The sequence below is a fragment of the Mauremys mutica genome, chromosome 8 (assembly GCF_020497125.1).
Source record: "Mauremys mutica isolate MM-2020 ecotype Southern chromosome 8, ASM2049712v1, whole genome shotgun sequence".
NCBI lineage: Eukaryota > Metazoa > Chordata > Testudines > Geoemydidae > Mauremys > Mauremys mutica.
In genome coordinates this window covers 58093727-58118064 of record NC_059079.1, presented here as the reverse complement: position 1 = coordinate 58118064, position 24338 = coordinate 58093727, and the positions used below count along the sequence as shown (strand labels likewise).

Genomic DNA, 24338 nt, shown 5'->3' with positions numbered 1-24338 from the left:
ATATCCCGTGTAGACAAGCTCTTAGTAGTCATAGAAACTGGTAAGAGACATAGGGGAAAAAAGTGGGGCTAAATGTTCAGTTTTCATTATGGCAAAAGGTTAACAATGGGTTGCCTCGTGATTCTGTACTAGCTCCAGTGTTGTGTAAGATATTTATTAATGATCTGAAGAAAGGAGTGAGCAGTGTGCTGGCAAAATCAGCAGATGACACAAAATAATTTAAATCAGTGAAATCTAAAGGGCATCCTAACGTAATGAGGGGATTGGGCAGCACCATGGCAGAGGAAATCTAGTGTTGACAAATGTAAGGTAATACACATTGGAAAAAGTCATTTGAGAACTATTCCTGGGTTCTAAACTAATGTAACTACTCGGGAAAGAGACCAAAGTATCAGTGTGAACAGCTGAATAAAACCGGTGTTCAGTGTGCAGCAGTGGTAGAAACAAACAAAATGTTAAGAAGTTATAAGGAACAGGCTAGTGATATTGAAAACATAATGCCGTAACATAAAGAAATAGCATTCAATCATCTGAATACTGTGCTAAGCTCTGATCACCCTCTCCACAAAACTATGCATCAGAATAGAAGGGGGTCAGTATAGGGTGACAAAGAGTAGAGGCCTGGAGAGACTTCTGTGTGAGGAGAGATTGATACGACTGGACCATTTAGTTTAGATAAGAGTAGACCTTACAAAGATATACAGAATAAAGGTAAGTCTGGTGCTCCTATTTACCCTTTCTTCTAATAAAAAACAAGGGGACAATCAGTGAATCTGAAAGGCAACGCATTTGAAAAAGGAAATCCTTTTTTCCCCATAATGCACAATCTGTGGAACTCTTTGCCACAAGACATCACCAAAATCAGCACCTTTAGTAGGATTCAAAGAGAGCTTAAACACTTTATGTGGATAATGAGAATGTGTATAGTTACATGCAGCTCAGCAGACAGAGAATACACATTTGAATGTGCAAAATGGGTAAATGAACAGGTAATCACACCTTTGCACAGGCAGTTTCCCATTTTACACACATCTTTATAATTTGCACATACACATGCACATTTACCAGGCAGAAGTTGGGTGCTTGTGTTGAAAGTTTTGCCCTTTTATGTATGAGGCATTCTTGGCAAATAAATAAATAAATAAAACCGTACTGTGAAAGGCTCTATGCATAGGAATGACATCCTTTTTGGTCTGTCTTGATCCAGTGCTTTTGAATGAATACAAGGCTGCTGATTCTTGTGATGTTGGCCATTGCTTAGAGCTAGGAATCTGAAATTAATTGAGCTATGTAGGTAATTTATGATCTGAACCATAGCTCCTTGAAATAAACAGAAAGACACCCATTGACTTAGTGGGTTTTGTATTAGGTCCTTACTAAACAATTAATCTGTAATTCAAGCCCGCTAAATTCATGCATAGTGTAGTCATTCCTCTTATCATAGAATTTTGAACTGCTGGATTCTGAAGCTCACTTTTCACTGACTGAAGGAATACAGATAAAGTTTCCTCTTTTCCCCCACAGGGGTAACCAGGATTTTGACAGGTTTAGTGAGCAGTATGGAAGATTGGACATTCAAGATGCTAACCAACAAGCGAGGATCTGGCATGCATGAATCTGATTGGCTGAAATTGTTTCGAGTGATTCCTGATTGGCTGACCCAGGTGGCTGCACTGATGACAGTTATAGGTTCCGGCCAGTCTCATGAGGATCGGAGCAATAGAAAGCCTCATGTCTCGTAAGATAGGTCCTTGCCAGTATTGTTCATTCTTCTCTGGGGCTGTCCTGATACAATTTGCTCTTCTCACATGCTTGGATAAATGTTCTCATGTGGTGGACACTATCTGGAACAGGAGGTTGGTAATGGGCTACAGAGTCTTTCACCTCTAGGCCACCGGCTGAAATTTGGTTCAGATGGGCAGTGATTAAAAGTCATTCCCACCTGATGGCTGTTTGGTAATACCTGTGAAACGAGTTGTGTACAGTTCCTAGTACACGTGTCCCCATCACAGCTGACACTTCCTTGGCAATCTTGGAGTTAGAAGCCAAGGACCAAATGCACCTCAAAGCCTGACCTCTCCTCTCATCCCCTGGAAGTGGTCCCTCCAGGTGAGGGATGAAGCACATTGATGGGGCAGTGTGAAGAATCTTGCTGCTCATGGTTTACCTGTTAGATGGTAAAAAAGGAATCTAGGCTTCAGATTGGTCAGTTTGACACCAGTGATAATTCTAGCATGTGATGAAGCTTCAATTTGTACGAAGTTCATACACAAATCATGTTTTTTCTCTAGTATTTGTATTAATTCAAACAGAACACTAAAACATCATTCATAGCAAATAGTGGCACTCTCTGATTTCTTTACCTTCTAGGCACTCTGCAAAAGCCATCTTTTCTCTCTCTTCTCAGACTGATGAGAAGGGGTTGGCTGAGGACTGGTTATATTTATGAAGAGTCCTTTTTGTAAATTTGTGCATGTTAACTGATAGCGATATTTTATTATTTTATCAGTTTGAAGAAAAGAAATAAAATATTTGATTAATTTACAATTGAATTTATGAGGTGAACTTCTATGGTGTAACTGTTGAGAGAAAAAGTTACATATGGAATGAATTAGCTGCAGAATATGTATACATTATATAACAGGCTATTTACAACTGAGAAACTCACCAACAGCTACAGCATTTACAAAAATCTCCAAATCTTTTATACAGTATGTAGTAGTCTAACCATAGCAATTTAACCCTTCTCCCCACTTCTCCCCCCTACCAAATACACCTCTATCCCGATATAACACAACCCGTTATAACGTGGGTTCGCATACAACGTGGTAAAGCTCTGACACGCTGCTCTGAGCAGCATGTTAAGGGTGCCAGGCCAGGCCGGGACCAAGGGGTTTGATAAGGGGCAGAGGGTCTTGGGGACGGTCAGGGGGTCCCTTCCCCACAGTGCTGGTGGCAGGAGCTGTGGGAGGGCACTTTTGGGGGCCCCGCAGTCCCAGAGTGGCCCGGGAGATTAGCAGGGGTCCGGGAGCAGCTCGCTGTGCTTCCCTAGCCCTGGCCCCAGCACTCACCAGCAGTGGTGGAAGTGGAGCAGCCCGACCCCAGCCTGCTCCACTCCGCCAGTTCCCAGCCGCAGCGCTCCACTTCCCGCCGCAGGTGAGTACGGGAGGCATCCTTTCCCCAACCTCCCCGCACTCACCTGTGGTGGGAAGCAGAGCACCGCGCTGGGAGGTGGCAGAGTGGAGCGGGCAGGGGCCGCATCGCTCCACTTCCCACCGCAGGTGAGTGCGGGAGGAATCCTTTCCCCAACCTCCCCACACTCACTGACGGTGGGAAGCGGAGTGCTGTGGCTGGGAGCTGGTGGAGTGGAGTGGACTGGGGCCTGGCTGCTCCACTTCCCGCCGCTGCTGGTGAGTGCCTGTCAGGGGTTGGGGATGATTAGGGATGGGGGTCTCTGGAGGGGGCGATCAGGGAACAAACAACAGTGGAGGGCAAAGCAAGTTTGATATAACGCAGTCTCACCTATAACGTGGTGAGATTTTATGTCTCCCGAGGATCGCGTTATATCGGGATAGAGGTGTATATACAATCCAAACTGAATATAATGCTAGTTCACAGCTATTCACAGCTTGATGGTCATGGCTATACACATTGTTCACTCACTCACCATCAAGTGAGAGGCCATTAAATCTGTCTTCAAAGGGAACAATGGGTTTCTGTGTGGGTTTTTTATCCAAGCAATATCAGCAGCACTCAAGGCTTATCTTCTCTGTTTTTGCTAGAATCAGAGGGGTAGCCGTGTTAGTCTGTATCCACAAAAACAACAAGGAGATTAGTGGCACCTTAAAGGCTAACAGATTTATTTGGGCATAAGCTTTTGTGGGTAAAAAACCCACTTCTTCAAACATGCATCTGAAGAAGTGGGTTTTTTATCCACGAAAGCTTATGCCCAAATAAATCTGTTAGTCTTTAAGGTGCCACCAGATTCCTTGTTGTTTTTGCTAGAGTTTTTCTGGGACGACCACAAAAGTAGACCGGGAGCTTTCTCAGTCTTTAACTAGTAGAGAGGCAATGACAAATCATTGATAACAACTGTTTGTCAGGCATTTGAATTAAATACATATTAACCATAAATAAAACCAGAGTTTGAATATTCTGACTGAAAACCAGTTGCTCAAGATACTCTTTTGTCATAATGCTGTTATTTGCCAGTAATCCATAGAGCCTCTCAGGAAGTACAAGCCGGACTGAATTTCTAATGTAAAAATCCAATAGGAACCTCTCTCCTACTTTTAAAACACATTTTAGCCTTCTTTATCCATCACAAGGAAGCAAATCAATATACAACTTTTGTTTCCACTGTAAGTCAATCATATTTACATAGAACTTGTGACTTCAGACAATCAGAATTCCCATTATTGGAAGCTCTCATGCCCAGTGTGACTACCTCATACAAGAGATTAATATAATTTTTGTCAGTTATTTGACTGAATTTTTGTTAACCTAAGCTCTCTTTCCCCCCAGATTTCCATTTTCCTTAATTATTGTTGTTGTCTGGGAATGATCTTTATGGTGACTGCTCCTTAGCTCCTAGTTCCACTCTCCTGCAATTAGAGTCCATGATACAAGCTCTCTGTTCTGACTACATCCTGAAAATGACTCATGAGTTTCACCCGTGGGCTCCCCAACCTCCTTCATGAGCACTAAAATCAATTAGAAGACAAAGCCAAACTGTTTTAGCACCTGCATGCTGCAAGTGCATCAAATTTACCCTCTTTTCCTGGGAAGTGGATTAAAGTAAAAACATAACAACAAGAGAAAGTTAGCTGAGCCAGAAGACTCTTGGTATAAGAAGAATACATACCTACTTCAACTCCTGTGGCATGTGTGATCTGTGCTAGAAACATGTATGCAGGAAAGATAGGAGAGAATCTTGCTGGTCCAGATAAAAAGTGGAGTTGGGAAGCTAGATTTCTGTATGAGCCATGAGAGCCTCAGAGTCAGATCTGATGCACTATAGGTCACTTTGGTTTTTGGGTTTGTTTTTCTTCAGGGTCGTTTCAGGTGATGTGTTTAAGATGATTCAACAATGGATCTTGACCACAACTTCTGGGGCTGAGAAGGACAACATACAGCTCACACAGGAAGTAGGTATATGCCTGAGGGGGTTTGGGATGGGAGCACATCTGTCTAGCATTCATTCTCTTATTTTATTTTTGTATATTTATTATTGTTTAGGGTAGAATCCCAAGGAAGCTCCCTGTGCCTTTACCCCTTCCTCTCCCTTTGAAGCTCAGCACTATGGTTTCCATCTTTCTGGCAAAAGGCGGCTTGGCAGGGATCCTTTCAGAGTTCTTCAGTGCTGTTGCTTATTGAGTCAGAGAGGACCCAGTAGAGTGACATAAACTAGACTTTAAGTAGGACCATTGGAAATTATGAAAAATGTTGCCACATTTTATAGATTTTTTCCAATGGCTTCTGCAAAGAGTTTTTGAAATCTCTGATTTAAAAAAAAATCAGATAATTTCAAAGTACATATGACAATGTTAACAAGTTATTGTCTAAAGTATAGCCAATTGCTTGACAACACTTTCAGTTCAGCATGCAGTTCACCTTACACAGAAGGTGTGCATTGAAGTATGCATTCAAATTAGCCTTATTTATAGTATGGTTGTTTACAGGCTAAAAGCATTTTATATGTCACCCAAGACTAAAATCCACCAATCAGCTTTTTACCTTGTTTTCCTCTATCAACCTGTTCCTTCCCTATCTTTTGTTTTGGAAAGCACATTCCAAGTGCTAGGGGCCATGAAGGCACAACCCAACCTGTACTGGGACACATCATTCATGTATCTTCGATAGGTTTCATATTTGCGAATACCAAAAGCTACCTTTCGTTTGCAGAGTATTGTCAGATATATATTGTGACAGGATGGACCCCCCTTCTGGGGTGCCACCTGTTGTACTGGGATTTCACTGAGCCTCTCTTGCTTAACCAGCCAGGGTTCCCTCTCCCTGCTTTGCTGAATTAGGTTCTCTGGCTTCTTGCTGCACACACACACACAGGTAGGGCCACTCCCCGCTGTAGTCACAGGCTGAAGTTAGCTCTGTGTGAGAGGACTCCCCCCACACTCATGTGCCCACCCTTTTTGGGAGATAAACCCAAAACAATACTGTCTTGCACTGCATAGAAAAATCTGCACAGTGCAAGCTCATAAAAATCCACCCTCTTCCTCAATGTGAAGAGAGATGTGCACAACTTCTTCCCCCCCCCAGTTAGAAATTACATAAACTGGATTTTATTATAAACAAGAAATACGTTTATTAACTACAAAAGGTGACTTTTAAGTGGTTAAAGGGATAGCAAACAGAACAAAGCAGATTACTTTAGTAAATAAACAAACACCACAGACTGAGCTTAACACACTAGATAGGTAGGATACAAATTAACAAATTCTCACCCTGAGTGATAAACAGGCTGGCAGATTCTTAAGGCATCAGTTGCCTTGGCTTTCCCAGATTTTCTTACACAGGCTAAAGATCTTAGGCTGGGACCATCACTTCTCACAGTTCAGTCTTTTTCCTCAGGTGTTTTCAGGTGTGTTGTTGTAGAGAGTGAGGACCACTCATGTCATTATCCCTCTTTTATATCTCCCCCCGCCCACTTGCTGGAAAGCTTTTTTGCTGTGACTTGGGTCAAACAGTTCCCAATGTATAGAACTATCTGACCTGGGTCAAGCAGTTCCCATTGTGTAGAGCTATCTCTGTGAGGTTACTATTGCACACGGTTCCTGGGGTAATCCTTATGCTTGTGTGCATTTCTTCAGTAAGCCACTAACACTGTCTGGCCTCATCCAACATAGCACATTTGAATTACAGAGACACGGTCAATATTCCCAGCTTCAGATACAAAAATGATACATGCATACAAATTGGATAAACACACTCAGTAAATCATAACCTTTCCAATGATACCTTACATGAGCCATCATGCATAAAGTATATCTTAGTTATACTATATTCATATCATAAACATATTTCCATAAAGAATATGGGGTGTAACGTCACATATCTATCTTGACATAAGTGAACATAATACAAGTTAGTTAGCATAACTACCCAACATTCCTATTTGATCTAATGTATACAATATTAATACAGTGAGCATAATACTTATTAATATGGTGTGTGGCCGTATAATTATGTGTGTTGGCTAACAAAGTGGTTTTGTAAATGTATTAATAACTACATTGGGTAACTTTAGGCAAAATGGGTATTTAACCCAGTCTTTATATTAAATCCCACACACACACCACCTCGAGAATTTTCATTCACTCCATGGGACCTGTCAGATCTTCCCACCCCCTTCTCTGTCTCTCCAGAAATCTTCCAGTGTCCTAGAGCTTCTTTCTTGCCCTCTCTCCCAGATTCCTGAGTTGACACCAAAAAACAATCAGATACTAGATACAGCATTCCGTTATTTGCATCTTTAAAACTTTCAACCTTCCCCACCCGTAGAGTATTCCTTCAAATGAATTTAACCACGCTGGGTAAAATGTACTAGCTGGACGTTTCTGCTAAAATGGCAAGCAGTGAAATAATTTAAATGTCATCCTTACAGATTTTCATGAGGCAGAGTCCAAGCCCAGTCAGTAGGCCTGCTGCTGGGGGCCTCACCCCAGGGTCCTGGGATCTGCAGCTGGATGGCTCTAGAAGTCTATTATCCTTATTCTTTGGCTGCGATTTCTCATCTTTCTTGTACTCTTTCCTTTTCAGCCTTCTTTCTTCCCTGTTTCCTCAGGCTGGTGAAAAGGAAGAAGCAGAATTAGCAGAGGGGTTCAGAGAAATGAAGCATGGGCCCTGCTTGATTCTCTGATCCACTAGGGCTATTTTCTGCTGCTCTGGTGGCACCAAGCAGCCTTAAACCCAGCAGACAAAGAGCCTGAAGGATTCCATCAGTTTCAGGGGGAACCTCAAGTGCCACTGATCTGCTAGAGTGGCTCCTGCATCACCCTTCTTCACAGCTGCTGGTGTAGTGGGTGTGGCTGGGGTCTCTTACACACCCAGCTGTTCCACAGCTTCCATAGCAGCATCTGATGGTTCTTTGCAGCCGTTGTAAATTCAGGCACACTTCAGTGAAAAGCCCTAATCTGAGCATGAAATTTCTACTGCATGTATTTCCAATAGCTCCAGTTGTAAGATACTGTCTTCTCAGGACTCCTAGCCCTTAGTGGTCCAGGAAAAGTGCAACTAGATGTCTGAATTGGACCTGATGTTCCATTTAGTAGCTTCAAGTACCAAGATTTGGATGCTGGGCCAGTATAGAATTATAGAGCAGCTCCCCACTCATTTTATTTTATATGCATTCACCAATTCCAATTTTATGTTAACTCAACCCTCTCTTTGTTATATTTGAATTTCCACTCTGAGGATTCTTTAGTGGTCCTTGGACAGCTGGCTACTTACACATAAAACAGAACATAAAAACGGCCCTATCAGATCACATCAATGGTTCATCTTGTCCCAATATCCTATCTTCTGACAGTGGCCAATGCCAGATGCTTCAGAGGGAATGAACAGAGCAGGCCACCTTTGAGTGATCAATCTCCGATCCTCCGCTCCCAGCCTCTGGGGGTCAGAGGGTAGAGACACCCAGAGAATGGGGTTGCATCACTGACCATCTTGGCTAATAGCCATTGATGGACTTATCATCTGTGAACTTATCTAATTCTTTTTGGAATTCAGTTATAGTTCCCATGGCAAAGAGTTCCACAGAATGACTGTGCTTTGTGTGAAGAAATACTTCCTTATATTTGTGTTAAACCTGCCACCTATAAATTTCATTGGGTGACTCTAAGTTCTTGAGTTATGTGAAGGAGTAAATAACACTTCCTTACTCACTTTCTCCACACCGTTCATGATTTTATACCACTACCATATAGTCTCTTTTCTAAGATGAACAGTCCCAGTCTTTTTAATCTCTCCTCATGTGGAAGCTGTTCCGTACCCTTAATTATTTTTGTGGTTCTTTTCTGTAATTTTTCCAATTCTAATGTATCTTTTTTGCGTTGCGGTGACCAGAACTGCATGGGGTAGTCAAGATGTGGGTGTATCATGGATTTATACAGCGGCATTACAATATTTTCTGTCGTATTATCTTTCCTTTTCCTAATGGTTCCTAACATTCTGTTTGCTTTTTTGACTGCCACTGCACACTGAGCAGATGTTTTCAGAGAACAATCCACAATGACTCCAAGATCTCTTTCTTGAGTTGTAACAGCTAATTTACATCCCATCATTTTATATGTATATTTGGGGTTATATTTTCCAATGTGCATTACTTTGCATTTATCAACATTTAATTTCATCTGCCATTTTGTTGCCCAGTCACCCAGTTTTGTGAAATCCCTTTGCAGTCTGCTTTGGACTTAACTGGCTGTCTAATTGGCTTTGTTTCCATGTGTTAAACTGCACTCAAAGATAGTTAAACCAACATTAAATGTTATTCATTGTAGGCAATTGCTGTAGTTGGCACAGGGATGTTATTATATTTGCACAGGGAAGGAAGTTCATCATGACGGCTGACTCAGCAGAGATTGAATCTGAGACCTCCAGAGCTAAAAGCATAAACTGTTTCAACTTGAGCTAAAGGGCCGGGCTGTAACATACACCTGTCCTCTGCGCTTTGGCACAGGTGGGGACCTGTAACATACAACAGTGGACTACAGTAACAAAGCTGGTCCATGAGACAATCTCTCTATGAAGATGTGGCCTATGCTTTGAAAATCTTTGGAACCCCATACTGTATGGATTATTATTGAAGTAAGACAAGGAAGGGTATGTGTGTGTGTTTCAGCCACTGGAGAAGTGTCCCAGTAGCCTACCACTGCCCTCCCTGCAGTGGCTTATTGCTGTATCAAGAGTATGGATAATTTAATTTTACATTTCCTGTTTAAATATATGGGGTTTTCTGTAATGTATCCTTCCACTATGAGAAATAGTTCCTAGAGAAAATAAATGAGAAAATAACAGGGTGAAGGGTGTGAAAACCTTAGCTCCAGTCTCCCCAGAATCCTTTGGAAATAAGCTTCTGATTGCAGCTATCTTTTCTTGATCTCCAGTCTCATCTGGTGTCTCCTCCAGAGTGACTTTCCCATTTCCAGCTCAAATAGCTGCTTGGTCCTGTTGGACGTTGGATTCACCCTAGAATCCTGTTTGGCAGCCGCCACAAAGTTATTTTTGAAATGCCCCATCAGTGGCCCCCTAGAGTTGTGGGATATTCCTGGTTCCTGGAAGTGTCGGACTGCTGTGTGGCTGATTGATAGAAAAGATGTTAACATGGGATGAAAACTACCTTAGAGGGGCAGTTTACAAGTGTAGTGAGTGTCAGTATATTTACCCACACATCTGAACTTTGCCACTAAAGTCAGAGTACTTTGCACATCAGACACCCTCTTACCACTTCAGATTCTTGATACAGTTTAACCCTTTAGTTTGAACTTCTATGCAGATGATTGATCTCCACAAAGCCCTGACCATGTGGATAGTGAATTTGCTGACTTTGATGGTACCTGACCACTCCTCCAATAAGGGTCTCCTAGAGAATGAGTCAGAAGCTGCTAAGGATCAAGAGCTCAAGAGGCTAAGGGGCTATAAACTAGAGGAAGAAGCTATGAACCTGGTTCCAAAACTGAGCAGATTCTCCAGCTATGTAATGAGGTATTAATAAAGCTTTGGGACCTCACTTGCCTATGGGATTTTCCCATTAAAAACATCCTTAGTGTGATGGTAAAGCCCTCTGAAAGGAGGTATGATCTCCCCAAAAGTGGGTGGGATCATAAAAATGCAACTTTAATGCTGGGTGGCACTCAGAAGGAAACATTTCAAGAATAGGTTAATGATAATGTTAGCTGGAACGACTTGTGTTGTTCATCACCCACAGCTATGTAATCACTGAGGGCTTGACTGGCTATGAGCATTGTTCAGATCTCTTAGACATATCAGAGATTCAGATGGTAAACGTCATGCTGAGGAAAATGATTGGGGAATCCTGGAGGACTTTGAGTTTATAAAGCAAGCAGTGGGTACCCTGGCTATAATGTTGGCATCTACAGAATCGTGCTCTAATGTGGTGCATATTTTATAAAGGAAAACAGACAAGAGTCCAATCCTCTGGGATTCCACTGTCTGTTGTGCCAGTAATGCTGTGTGGTAACAGTCCCCATTCAGCTCCAGAAGGAGATGGAACCTGGGAAAGGGACAAATTGGACAGGAGACAAGAGAGAGAGGGATACCGGAAGAAGGGTGAAAGAGAGTGACCAGGGGGACGGGGGCGTATTTGGAGAGACTTGCTGGCTGGCTCAGTGACTGAGTGGAGAAATGAGAAGGAGGGTGAAAAGAAGGAAAGAGACACCCAAGAAAAGGGTGGGGGGAGAGAGAGAGAGAGAGACAGAACAGGGCATGAAGACAGACACACTCATATGCTGCTGCGTCTCCTCTGCTGAGACAGGCTCCCAGTTTGAGTTCTGCCTGGCCATCTCCTGCTAATACCCATGCTGGGGGGTGGGTTTCAAAGTGGGCTCCTTCTAAAGGCTCTCTCCAAGATCCTGGAGGGAGCTGCTATTCTCCCACTCTATGGAAGCTGAAGGAAGTGGTGCCCTAAAGGGTATAGCTGATATGACAGGTTGGCAAGAAATGCTTCTATGGCCTTTACTTGACTTCACTACTGGGCCAAGGAGAAGCTGGTCTGTGAGCGAGGAAGCTCTTAATTCAAATGGAACCGTTGGGAGTAATATCAGAGAGAGAACTTGGCTGGTCAAGTAACTTAAACATTCTCTCTCAATAGTTTGCTGCTATGTTGCAGCCCTCCTGTAATACTGGGGAGATTAAGCACAGTCTTATAGGCCTACATCCTCCCACAGCCCCTTCTCTAAGGCGTATCAAAAACCTGACAAATGCATCACTTAATAAACAAACCCAAAGGAATGGGCTGCCCTTGTCTGTACATGGCGCTGCTTTAAAAATCCTGCTATGTGTGATCACAGTGTGTCTTGTTGCAACAACAGGATCCTGCACAATTCTGACCAAGGGGAAAAAGGCGTTTGAGAGCATTGCTTAGAGGGTGGGTGACATTCTGTGTCTCCTCAGCTGCTGCAAGGAGTTGGTAGATGTTACAGTTCGGAAGAAACAAGCTGAATTGGATTCAGACTACAATTATGAGCTGCGGGAGCTGGAGAAAATAAAGGTAACAGCTGCAAGTGCATGTGTCTGTCCACACTATGGTCCAGATCAGCCTGGGTTTGTTTGTGAAAGGGTAAGAGGAAGAACTGGCACAAAGCTAACACACACAAGGGAGTCAGGAAGGAGTTTGAACAGACAGAACATTTTTGCTTCATCTTAGACCCAAGCATAGAAAGCCACAAGCCACCACCAAATATTTCTTTCTTGCAGCAATATATTCAGCCTTTATGGTTCACCAATGGTCCGTAGTGAATTAAAACATAATCAAATTGATTGGATGATACGGACCCTGGTTAGAGACCCCAATGCTCCAGATTTCAGAGTATCCTCTCTGGTCACTCAGTAACAGACTTAAAGGTGGCAATTTTGCAACAGAAAAGCTTCAAAAACAGACTCTGACAAGAAACTGCTGAACTTGAATTAATATGCAAACTAGATACCATTAATTTAGGCTTGAATAGAGACTGGGAATGGCTGAGTCATTACACAGATTGAATCTATTTCCCCATGTTAAGTATCCTCACACCTTCTTGTCAACTGTCTAAAATGGGCCATCTTGATTATTACTACAAACGTTTTTTTCTCCTGCTGATAATAGCTCATCTTAATTAATTACCCTCTTAGAGTTGGTTTGGCAACTTCTATCTTTTCATGTTCTGTATGTATATATATCTCCTTACTGTATGTTCCATTCTATGTATTTGAAGAAGTGGGCTGTAGCCTATGAAAGCTTATGCTCAAATAAATTTGTTAGTCTCTAAGGGTATGTCTACACTACAAGAGTAGTTCGATTTAACTTAGGTCGAATTTGTGGATTCGACCTTATGAAGTCGAATTTGTGTATCCACACTAAAAACACTAATTCGACTGTGTGAGTCCACAGTAACAGGGCCAGCGTCGAATTTGGAAGCGGTGCATTCTGGGCAGCTATCCCACAGTTCCCGCAGTCCCCGCTTCCCATTGGAATGCTGGGTAGAGCCCCCAATGCCTGCTGGGGGAAAAATGTGTCGAGGGTGGTTTTGGGTAACTGTCGTCATTCAACCGTCACTCCCGCCCTCCCTCCCTGAAAGCGCCGGCGGGAAATCTGTTAGCGCACTTTTCTGGTCAGTGACAGCGCGGACGCCACAGCACTGCGAGCATGGAGCCAGCTGCGATCATCGCTGCACTTATGGCCGTTGTCAACTCCTCACACCTTATCGTCCACCTCTTCCACAGTCAGCTGCTGAGAAATCGGCCGAGGAGGCTCCGGCAGCGCGGTGAGGACATGAAGTGTGAGAGTGGCACAGACCTCTCACAAAGCACGGGATCCCGCGCCGCGGAGATCATGGTGGCAATGGGTCACGTTCATGCTGTGGGACGGCGATTCTGGGCCCGGGAAACAAGCACGGACTGGTGGGACCGCATAGTACTGCAGGTCTGGGATGAATCACAGTGGCTGCGAAACTTCAGGATGCGTAAGGGCACTTTCCTTGAACTGTGTGACTTGCTGGCCCCTGCCCTGAAGCGCCAGGACACCCGGATGCGAGCAGCCCTGAGTGTGCAGAAGCGAGTGGCCATAGCCCTCTGGAAACTTGCAACGCCAGACAGCTACCGGTCAGTAGCGAACCACTTTGGCGTGGGCAAATCTACCGTGGGGGTTGCTGTGATGCAAGTAGCCCACGCAATCGTTGACCTACTGCTCTCAAAGGTAGTGACCCTGGGAAATGTCCAGGTCGTCATAGATGGCTTCGCCGTGATGGGATTCCCAAACTGCGGTGGGGCTATAGATGGCACTCACATCCCTATCCTGGGACTGGCCCACCAGCCCAGCCAGTATATTAACCGAAAGGGCTACTTTTCAATGGTGCTGCAAGCACTGGCGGACCATAGGGGACGTTTTACCAACATCTACGTCGGGTGGCCGGGCAAGGTTCATGACGCGTGTGTTTTCAGGAACTCTTGTCTGTTTAGACACCTGCAGGAAGGTAGTTTCTTCCCGGACCACAAAATAACTGTTGGGGATGTGGAGATGCCTACAGTGATCCTCGGGGACCCAGCCTACCCGCTAATGCCCTGGCTCATGAAGCCCTATACAGGTGCCCTGGACAGTGACAAGGAGCTCTTCAACTACCGGCTGAGCAAGTGCAGAATGGTGGTGGAGTGTGCTTTCGGACATCTCAAGGGAAGATGGAGGAGCTTACTGACTCGCTCGGATCTCAGCGAAACCAATATCCCCATTGTTATTGCAGCTTGCTGTGTGCTCCACAATCTCTGTGAGAGCAAGGGGGAGACCTTTATGGCAGGATGGGAGGTTGAGGCAAATCGCCTGGCTGCTGATTACGCTCAGCCAGACAGCCGTGCGATTAGAAGAGCCCAGCAGGAAGCACTGTGCATCCGGGAGGCTTTGAAAGCTAGGTTCCTCAGAGAGCAGGGTAACCTATGACTGTCCAGTCTCTTTACAGAGAAGCTGAACCTGCCCCTGTTTCAGTTACTATTGACTTTTTTCAGCGGTTACATACCCCGTTCACCAGGTTTCCCCCCTTCCAACAGACGTTTAAAAATAAAGTTATTGGAACATTTTTAATTAACAAAGTTTTCTTTACTAACGAATTCGTGTTAAAGGGTTCAAACAGGGACGCAGACTGTGGTGGGTACGGTGTGCAGTGATGTACAGACCGCTTCTACACTCGAGGACTGACAGGCTCCTGCTCCTACAGCGGTCTCTCGGGGGAGGACGGTTACAGGAGGGTGTGCAGGAAGGGGTGGGTTTGCAGGAAGGGGTGAGGGGTGTGTGGGAAGGGTGAGTAGGTGTAGGGGGATGATGGCTCTGGCTGGGGCTCAGGGCATCGGAGAGGTTCATGGCTAGGGTGGAAGGGCATGGTAAGGGCAGCCTGCCTTGCCATTTGTGGATGCCAGGCGCTCGGACCCTGGGGCAGCATACGCCTCCCAGACTGACCTGGGGCAGCAGACACCTCCCAGAGTGACCCGGGTGCCTAGTGACTGCACTCTGTGTGTGACCTGCTGTTGATCCTGCCCCCATGTCTGTACCCTGGTAATGGTGGCTGTCCTATGCAATTAACAAACCCCTATCTCCCCTTCACACAAAGTCTTCTGCAAAGAAACATGACGGAAACAGTAATGAACAGCAAACTATTTTTAATACTCAACTACACAGTTGGGGGATGAAACTGGGATTTTGGATCGGGTGAGCCAGGAAGGGAAGCAATTCTCATACTTTAGGGAATGAGAGCTGTTTGGTACATGAGCGCTCTGCTGGGGTGGAGTGACAGTTTTCACGGCCCCTAGCGCCTCTCCTTCTTGTGATTTTGGGTGAGGGGGGGACAGGACTTTGTGGCGGGGGAGGGCGGTTGCAGATACAGTTCAGGGGGGCTCTCTGCTCCTGCCTGCGGTCCTGCAGAACATCCACAAGGCGCCGGAGCGTGTCTGTTTGCTCCCTCATTAGTCCAAGCAGCGTTTGAGTCGCCTGCTGGTCTTCCTGCCGCCACCTGTCCTCCCGTTCGCTGTGTGAGCCCTGCTGCTGAGAGAGGGTCTCCCTCCACTGGCTCTGCTGGGCCGCCTCGGCTCTGGAGCAGGCCATCAGTTCAGCGAACATCTCGTCCCGAGTCTTTTTCTTTCGCCGCCTAATCTGCGCCAGCCTCTGTGAGGGGGATGCCGGGGCAGTTCGGGAAACAGCCACAGCTGTGTGATGGGAAAAAGGAAGTGATTTCCTTGCAAAGATACATGTTTGCGAACACTGAACACAGTCTACTCAGTTTCTGTGAACAAGACCATACAGGGCACCTATCTCATGTGCTCTCAGGACAAGTTCGAATTTTCGGCATTCGCTTTCATTGCCTGGGGTCTTGCACTGGAGATCGGACAAGCGGGGCAGGACAGCAGAATCCGTGTAGCAGCCAGGCCTGGTAAGCCGTAAACTTTAGGCTGCTTAACAGTTAATGGATAGCAGTGGCCTCCTGCTGCAGGCAATCTGGAAAGCATAAAGTCTGACCCTGTTCCAGCCCCTCGCGGCTGTCCCCGGGAAAGATCCCTGTATGCTTTCCCTCTGCAGCCTCCAACACGTGGCTGTTAAACGACGGTCATTGTTATGCAAAGGAAAAGTCAAGCATTCACAATAGTAACATTACATTAATTCCCCTAATTAGATGCAGCAGTCGCTGAGCGAGATCACCCTGAGGCGGGTCACTAGGACAGACAGAGAGCGCATGCTGCGTGAATCCCTGCACAGACCAGGGCCCTATGCTGCCATGCTGGTGGAGGCAATGCTCCCACTGTACCTCAGGATGGCCTGGCGCGGAAGAGTGTGCTTCCACGGAGCACCCAATAAGGCACCTCTCCCCAGGAACCTCCTGCGGAGGCTTTTCGAGTACCTGTACAAGAGCTTCGTGGAAGTGTCCCAGGAGGATTTCTGTTCGATCCCTATATGTATTGACCTTCTTTTCGTATAGTTTTTATTCCTGTTTTTTAAAAAAATAAATGTTTACATGTTTATAGCACTTACCGACTGATCCTTCCCCTGATTCAGAGTCCGGGTTAACGGCCGGGGAGGGTTGGTAGGGGATCTCTGTGAGGGTGATGAAGAGATCCTGGCTGTCGGGGAAATCAGTATTGTAAGCGCTGTCGCCTGCCTCGTCCTCCACAAACCCTTCCTCATCTTCCCCATTGGTGAACATCGCCAAGAAACTGCCCCTCGACACTATCCCATCCTCAGAGTCCACGGTCACTGGTGGGGCAGTGGTGGCAGACCCACCGAGAATGGCATGCAGTGCCTCGTAGAAGCGGCATGTCTGGGGCTGGGCTCCGGAGCGTCCGTTTGCCGCTTTGATTTTTTGGTAGCCTTGTCTCAGGTCCTTGATTTTCACGCGGCACTGCGTTGCATCCCGGCTATATCCTCTGAGTGCCATGGCTTTGGAGACCTTCTCGTAGGTCTTTGCATTCCGTTTTTTGGAGCGCAGCTCCGAAAGCACAGACTCATCGCCCCACACAGCGATCAGATCCAAGACTTCCCGGTCAGTCCATGCTGGGGCCCTCTTTCTACTCTGAGATTGCATGGACCCCTCTGCTGGAGAGCTCTGCATCGCTGCCGGTGCTGCTGAGCTCGCCCCGATGTCCAACCAGGAACTGAGATTCAAAATGGCCAGACAGGAAAAGGAATTCAAATTTTCCCGGGGCTTTTCCTGTATGGCTGATCAGAACATCTGAGCTCGGACTGCTGTCCAGAGCGTCAACACAGTGGTGCACTGTGGGATAGCTCCCGGAGCTACTAAGGTCGATTTCCGTCCACACATAGGCTAACTCGACATAGCCATGTCGAATTTAGCGCTACTCCCCTCGTCAGGGTGGAGTACCGAATTCGAACTAAAGAGCCCTCTAGGTCGAACTAATTAGCTTCCTGGTGTGGACGGGTGCACGGTTAAATCGAATTAACGCTGCTAAATTCGACATAAACTCCTAGTGTAGACCAGGCCTAAGGTGCCACAAGTACTTCTGTTCTCAATGCTCCAGAGAATCCCTCAACACTTCCTCCAGTCAGACTCTACCTCCATTCATGGATTCCTCCCAGCAGTTTCCTACTGACCCCAGAGAGCACTTCAAAAGCTGCACAGTTTTGAGAAGTCTGGGCCATGTTCAGACTTAATTCCTTCCTTACACTGTTCCAGCGTACATGCCTTGGGACTTTTCTGTAGGATCTAATCCATATAAGAATTGCAGTAGATTCAAATCTAGTTTAAAGCTTGTCAGGCACTTGGGCTAGGTAGTCATATCCAGGGTTTTGCTGAGCCTAAGGAGAGAGACCTGTGGATATACTGGGAACAGTACCCCATTCAGCACTGGGCAAGACTTCCTTATCTAGTCCTCATGTCTCCTGACTCTACGTATATATGTAAAGCTATTATGCAGATAACATGTTAACTGCAGGATTTTATCTTAGAGGAGCCAGGGAAGGTGCCCTCTAGTACTGCATATCTCCATTCCTCCAGCCTTGAATTCCCAATACCTTCAAAGGCCACCTTGTGTTGGGCTGATCCAATCCTCCATTAAGGAATACTGGGCACGTGTCCCTCTGAAGCCTCGCGTTGTTCTAAGCATCAAACAGATGGGGTTGTCCCAGAGTGGTGTGAGGAAACGCTTCCTGCAGGGGTTGAGAATGCTCCTCCCCAGCACTTCTGGTCTGTGCTGGCTTATGGGGTAAAAAAACAAACTTGGGGTCTGAACTCTGATCCCTGCCCCGAGCTTTCAGGGCAATGCGCTGCCACTGCACTATTGGGCCAAACCAATTGGCAGCTTGTTAAATATATTGTATGGAATAGGTGATTAGCCCATGAAAGGCTCCATGTTTGAAGGCTTAGGAGGACCGTATGTTCCTTTTCCTTTGTAGGATGAGGCTAGATGGGGCCATATAAATACCATAGATAGAAAGGTGGAGTTATTTAATCACAGGAGTGAAAGAAATATCAATTCTTCTCTCCCTCTTGGTAATTTGTCTCTTCTGTTATTTCATCCCAGACCGAGTGCCTTGATTGGATTAATACCTGCAATCTCCTGCTTTCTGAATTCAAAGGCTCTCCAGTCTCCTTACTGAGTTTAGAAGAGCAGAGGAACCTGTTTGGGCCTCAGGTACATAAAGACTTAGCATTTGCCAGCCAAAGTAGAACCTGTTTGGCTGGGGAGCTGCTTGAAAGACTTTCCCAACTGAAGAAACTATGGTTCAGTTTCCAGGAGGATTCAGCATATAGAGCCCTTTGCATTCAAGATTCCACATTGGAGGTTTATTGGGGATTCATGATGGAGTTTGTTACACCTAAAATGCTTCCTATGGGGGCAGACTTTCAGCTGGTGTCAATTGTCATAGCTTAAGTGGAGCTGTGACAGTTGACACCAGCTGAAAATTGGCTCTGTGATGTTGCCTGGTAAATTCTGCTTCTCCCAAAAGATTGCAAATTGATGGAATCCAGGGGTTTGGATTGCACAGGAGTTCATAATGGTATGAGAGCTTCTAGCTTCATTCCGTATGTGGCTGGACAGATGGATGTTGCTTGTGAGAATTTGATTTGATTCAAATCTTTTAGATGGTAGGTCTGACATTGGTCTAATTTCAGACATGATGGGCTATATTCAAATATTATGGAACTGGGTTCAGCACGTGCACTGGCTGCTCTGCAGTCACCCTGCTACCCCGTTCCTTGGCCGATTTTGAACAGATTTTGCCAAACCGTGTAGTGGTTTGTAATGTTCATAAGGGTCCAGTAAGGATTTAGAGGAGACACCACCATCATGTAACTTGTGATTTAAATAGATTTGAAGCCAGCCCTCCTGAGGTGGCTGGGTAGTAAACCAGCTAAGCTTCCATTTATTTCTTGTTTAAAAATTATAGCAGGACAAGATCGGTGATTGGCTGCCTTGTTTTGGTGTTTGCCTATGTTATGTGGAGGGACAGAATCCCAGATGAGAGTGCTACTGACCAGTCCCTCGCATTGCTTTCCAGGAGACCCAGCCACAGATGCACTCAATTGTTGTGGATTCTTTACCTGAAGAAATTTCTGAGACTTCTTCTGAACTTGGGAAAGACAAAACTGAAGATGTTGATGTTGATAAGAAATCTGAGAAAGGGAAAGAAGTGTTAGGGGAAAAGGTGAAAATCATAGGCGGCGGGTAGAATAGGCAAGGGGTGGCTCTGCCTCCCCCGGTGCTGCCGTGGCTGTCGGACCCCCAGTCGTGGGGTTTGGCAGCAAAGTTTTTGCTTTATTATGCCCCATGCAGGTTCCAGAGCGGCTGAGAAGGCACATACATAACTGCTGCCTCAGCCGCCCCGGAACCTGCATGGGGCATATCAAAAGTATCTTCTAACAGATGCTTTTCCCCTGAGCAGGTTGGGTCCAGGGAGAGGAGGCACGGCGCAGCTTTGGCCAGCCTAGGGTGCCTGCGGGCAGAGGTGGGGGGAAGGCTCGGGGCTTCGGCCAGCCCAGGGCTTCTCCCACTGAGGGGGGCGCTCAGGGCTTCGGCCGGCCCAGGGCTCCTCCAGCCAAAGGTGGGGGGCGCTCCGGGCTTGGCTGGCCCAGGGCTTCTCCAGGCAGGTGGAGGGGGGACTCAGGGCTTCGGCCGGTCCAGGGCTCCTGCGGCTGGGGGGGCTTGTGGCTCCAGCTACAGCGGGGAGGAGGGGGTCTGGGGCTCCAGCTGTGGGGAGGGGGCAGGCGGAAGAGGCGGAGCCAGGGGCTAGCCTCCCCAAAGTGGGGCTCCGCCTGCCACCCATGGTGAAAATCTCCATTTTACCAGTGAGTGCAGTAGCCGTGGTTGGCGCAAGATGTACCGGTACTGCTTTCCAGTGGAGCCTTTCTTTGCTTCTTGCCATTTGCATATGACATGTGAAATGTAGGCCTCAAAGCCATTGCCCCAACTCATTATTCACTTTTCCTTCAGCTGAAGCCACCTGCACCAGATGTCAGCAGTGATGCCTCGACTGTAAGCAGTGAGGTAACTGAGGACACCATCAGGTACCTAGGACATGACTCCAACATCCATTTGAAATCCCTCAAGTCAACAGCGGTGTCGGTCTCTGGGGTAGGAATCTCCATCATACAAATTATTGTTTCCTTTTCACCTGGACTGGAGCTTGAGCTCTGGGACCAGATTTTTAAAGGTATTTTGGTGCTTAAAGATGCAGAGAAGTTCCTAGTGGCACTTTCAAAACAATCTGAGAAGCTGTGGCTGTGCTAATCAGATGGCAGGGGCTCCATTTCTCCCCTCTTTTCTCCCTTTTCAGTTTTCTGATTTTCCACAAAAGCAGTAGGACCTGGCTATCAATGACTAAAACAGTCCCTGAAATTTTGGAATTGATTATATACAGTGTTCAAGATTATCGCATTACAGACGGACAGATGCCATTGAGTGTAAGTCCTTCTCAAGCTCAGCCAATTAAAGGAACTATCTGTCCCTTCTAATACTTTTGACCTCCTTTCATTCTGAGCCTGACCATCAGAGCTTTCCAGTCAGGACATCACCCTCACAAACTGCCATAACCTGACAGGCTACATGCCATCCGGGTGTGTACTGAAGGTTTTGGCAAGCCAAGTCAATTACCCACTGAGTCCACTCAGGCTCTGATTCAGCAAAGCACTAACTCTGAGCATGTGAGAAGATCCAGTTGAAGTTGATGTGACTGATCACATGCCTAAAGTGAAGCCTGTGCTTACGTGCTTTGCTGAATTGGAGCCTTGATGCAGTGCCCTGCCCTTCTTTGTTGCTTGTCCATGCTGCAATTAAGCAGTGACAGACTAGCACCCAACTGGATAAGGCACATGCTGCAGATGAAGCATAGCTCTGTTGGTTTCTGTGCACTCCTCATACTCCCATTCAGAAGGTGTTTCCTCTCCTCCCCCTAGAGAGAGATGACTGCCAGCAAGTCAACAACCCCGTATTCTCAAAAGGAGTTTGAGACCTTGGCTTCACTAGAACGTCTGCAAGAGCAGCTCCTGTGAGTACTGGATCACCTGATTGAGAGAACGGATCACCCTCCTCTTTATAACAACCTTTAATGTACTTTAAGACTATGTACCCCCTTAGTCTTTTCTTCTCCAAACTAACCAAGCCCAATGTTTTCAAGCTCTCCTCGTAAGTTATCATTTTTGTTGCTCTCCTCTGGACTTTCTTCAGTTTATCCACATCTTTCCCAAAGTGTGGTGCTCAGAATTAGACCCAATACTCTAGCTGAGGCTTGATCAGTGCTAAGTAGAGTGGAAGAATTACTTCTTGTGTCTTGCTTACTACAATCCTGCTAACACATTCCAGAGTGATTGCTATTTTTTTTTTGCAACAGTATTACATGGTTGACGCATAGTCAGTTTGTGATCCACTATAACCGCCAGATCCTTTTCTGCAGTACTCCTTCCTAGAAAGTCATTTCCTATTTTGTATTTGTGCAATGGATTATTTGTTCCTAAGTGTAGTACTTTGCATTTGTCTTTATTGAATTTCATCTGACCTTTTGTTAGGAGAAATTGAGTTTTAAAATTAATTTAAAATGTAATTGATGCTCATGGACCATACAGCTGGGGCCATGGAGTCACTATTTGGTTTAGATCTTTTTAATAATGCCACACATTTACATTAGTGAGTTGGTTTTTATAGAGTTAATCAGTTACACTGAAAATCTCAGTTTTCTTAGCCTGTCTGTTGAATATCTTGCCAACAGCCTCTTAGGCTCCAGGTTTCAGTGCCTTCCTGGCTTCTGTATTTCAGAGAAGCCGAGATCCGTGCTCAGAATGCAGAAGAGAGATCAGAAAGCCTGGATGAGCATCTGGAAGAAGCTCTGGGGAGAATCCAGGATCTAGAGAAACAGCTGGAAAAAGCACTCAAAGCCCAGGAAGTAGCACCAAAACCAGGTGAGCTAATCAGAATTCTGAGATGTCTCATGGACTCTGAGATAGAAAAAATCTGCTAGGTCCTTTAGTCCATTTCAGGGCCAGTGCAGGACCATTCCCTCTTGGACATTTACTAGTGTGTTGTCTAGACTAATTTTAAATGTGCCAAGAGATGAGGTATCCACCACCTCCCTTGGGAGATTATATTATAGCAGAAACAGTAGAACCACTGCATTCTGAGCAATTTTGAAAGAAAGTTGGTAAGAATGATTAATACATCCGATTATTTCTGTTTCTAGGGGCTTTTCTACACTAGAAAATTAGGTCGACTTAATTTAGGTTGACCTACAGCCACTGCAGTAATTCAGTCAGCTGTTGGTGTCCACACTACCCTCCTTCTGCCGGTGAAGAGCATCCTCACCAGGAGTGCTTGCACCAACTGAAGTGGGGCATTGTGAGGGCACTGACACTGGAATGTGAGGCACTGACAGCCACGTGGGGCTCACAGCTGGAGTCTCCATCCACCCCGATGTTCCAGTCCCAACTGTGAGCCCCACGCAGGCTCAGTTTCACAGCACAGAGACTAGCAGCCATGAAATTTACATGCTGCTGTTTTCTCCGCTCAGAGCAGCCCCACTCTAACAGCTCTGGGCAATGTGGGGAGCTGGGAGCCAGGGCTTTCAGTGCCTGGCAGCTGGACTCAGAGTGGGGAGCCTGAGCAGCAGCCTGCTGGGAGCTGGTAGCCCCGGGGGGTGTGGGGGAGGACAGCAGGGCTCCCAACAAGGAGAGGGGAGCGCAGGCAGCAGCCCACTGGGAGTGGGTAGCCAGGAGCCCTGGGAGCAGCTGGGTTCTAGCTGGAGTCCCCCACCCATCCTGGGGTGACAGCCTGAGCTGTGAGCCAGGTGCATGGTTCCCAAGAGGGAACCTACTAGCCTTTCTTGTCAATTTCACTGCTCTAGCACTGAGCTGCAAAATTGACAAGAATTTTAGCCAGGGACACTGCATCGCCCTAACTACACTGACATAAGTCCTACGCCTCTTGTGGAGGTGGAGGTATTATGTTGGTGTAGTAAGGCTCTCACATTGGCAGGAGCAAGGCTGTAGTGTAGACACTGACATAGTTAGGTCAACATAAGCTGCCTTATGTGGACCTAACGGTGTAGTGTAGACCAAGCCTAGCATTTTAAAAAGTTTGTTTCCGGTGCATTGTACAGACATGAATGTGGAGACTGGCTACATCTTGCTCATGCTCTCGTTGTTGCTATCTTTAAGAGCTGTCCAGGACCAACCTCTCCTGGGTTACAGAGAATTCACTCTCCATCTCCACTCAGTTCTGGGCTCCCTCACAGTGTGATGTCAAAAAAGCACAACCCTAACTTTGAGTAACATAGGAACTAAGGATCTGCTGCACTTGTTGAGAGCAATGGTCTGTCTAGCCCAGTGTCCTTTCACTGACAGTGGCCAGAGACCCAACTGCTTTAGAGGAAAGCACAAGAAACCCTGCAGCCATGGGGTACCTGCCCCCAGGAATATTCCTCCTCACCCCCATTCAGTACAGGGTGGCTTATATCTTGAATCTTGCTCATTTTTAATATTTACTAAGATACTTATCTAGCCCCTATCATGCAATATCTGAGTGTTCTTCTTCGAGTGATTGCTCATATCCATTTCATGTAGGTGTGCGTGCGCCGCGTGCACGTTCGTCAGAAGACTTTTACCCAAGCAACTCAGTGGGTCGGCTGG

General features: G+C 46.2%; 1 protein-coding gene across 9 annotated transcripts in view; it reads left to right on the top strand.

The window, feature by feature from the left end:
- AXDND1 (axonemal dynein light chain domain containing 1) overlaps positions 1–24338 on the top strand; it is a 68695-nt gene that overhangs the window by 36319 nt on the left and 8038 nt on the right. For 8 of the 9 annotated variants that reach the window (XM_045028940.1, XM_045028936.1, XM_045028938.1 and 5 more), the window contains 9 exons: positions 1525–1738; positions 5054–5147; positions 10511–10719; positions 12148–12244; positions 18745–18855; positions 19724–19870; positions 20656–20796; positions 21618–21709; positions 22474–22616. In XM_045028940.1, coding sequence (XP_044884875.1) covers positions 1525–1738; positions 5054–5147; positions 10511–10719; positions 12148–12244; positions 18745–18855; positions 19724–19870; positions 20656–20796; positions 21618–21709; positions 22474–22616 — 1248 coding nt within the window. Of the gene's footprint in view, positions 1–1524; positions 1739–5053; positions 5148–10510; positions 10720–12147; positions 12245–18744; positions 18856–19723; positions 19871–20655; positions 20797–20998; positions 21126–21617; positions 21710–22473; positions 22617–24338 lie in introns of those variants that run through there. The other variant, XR_006581906.1, reaches the window with a different exon arrangement.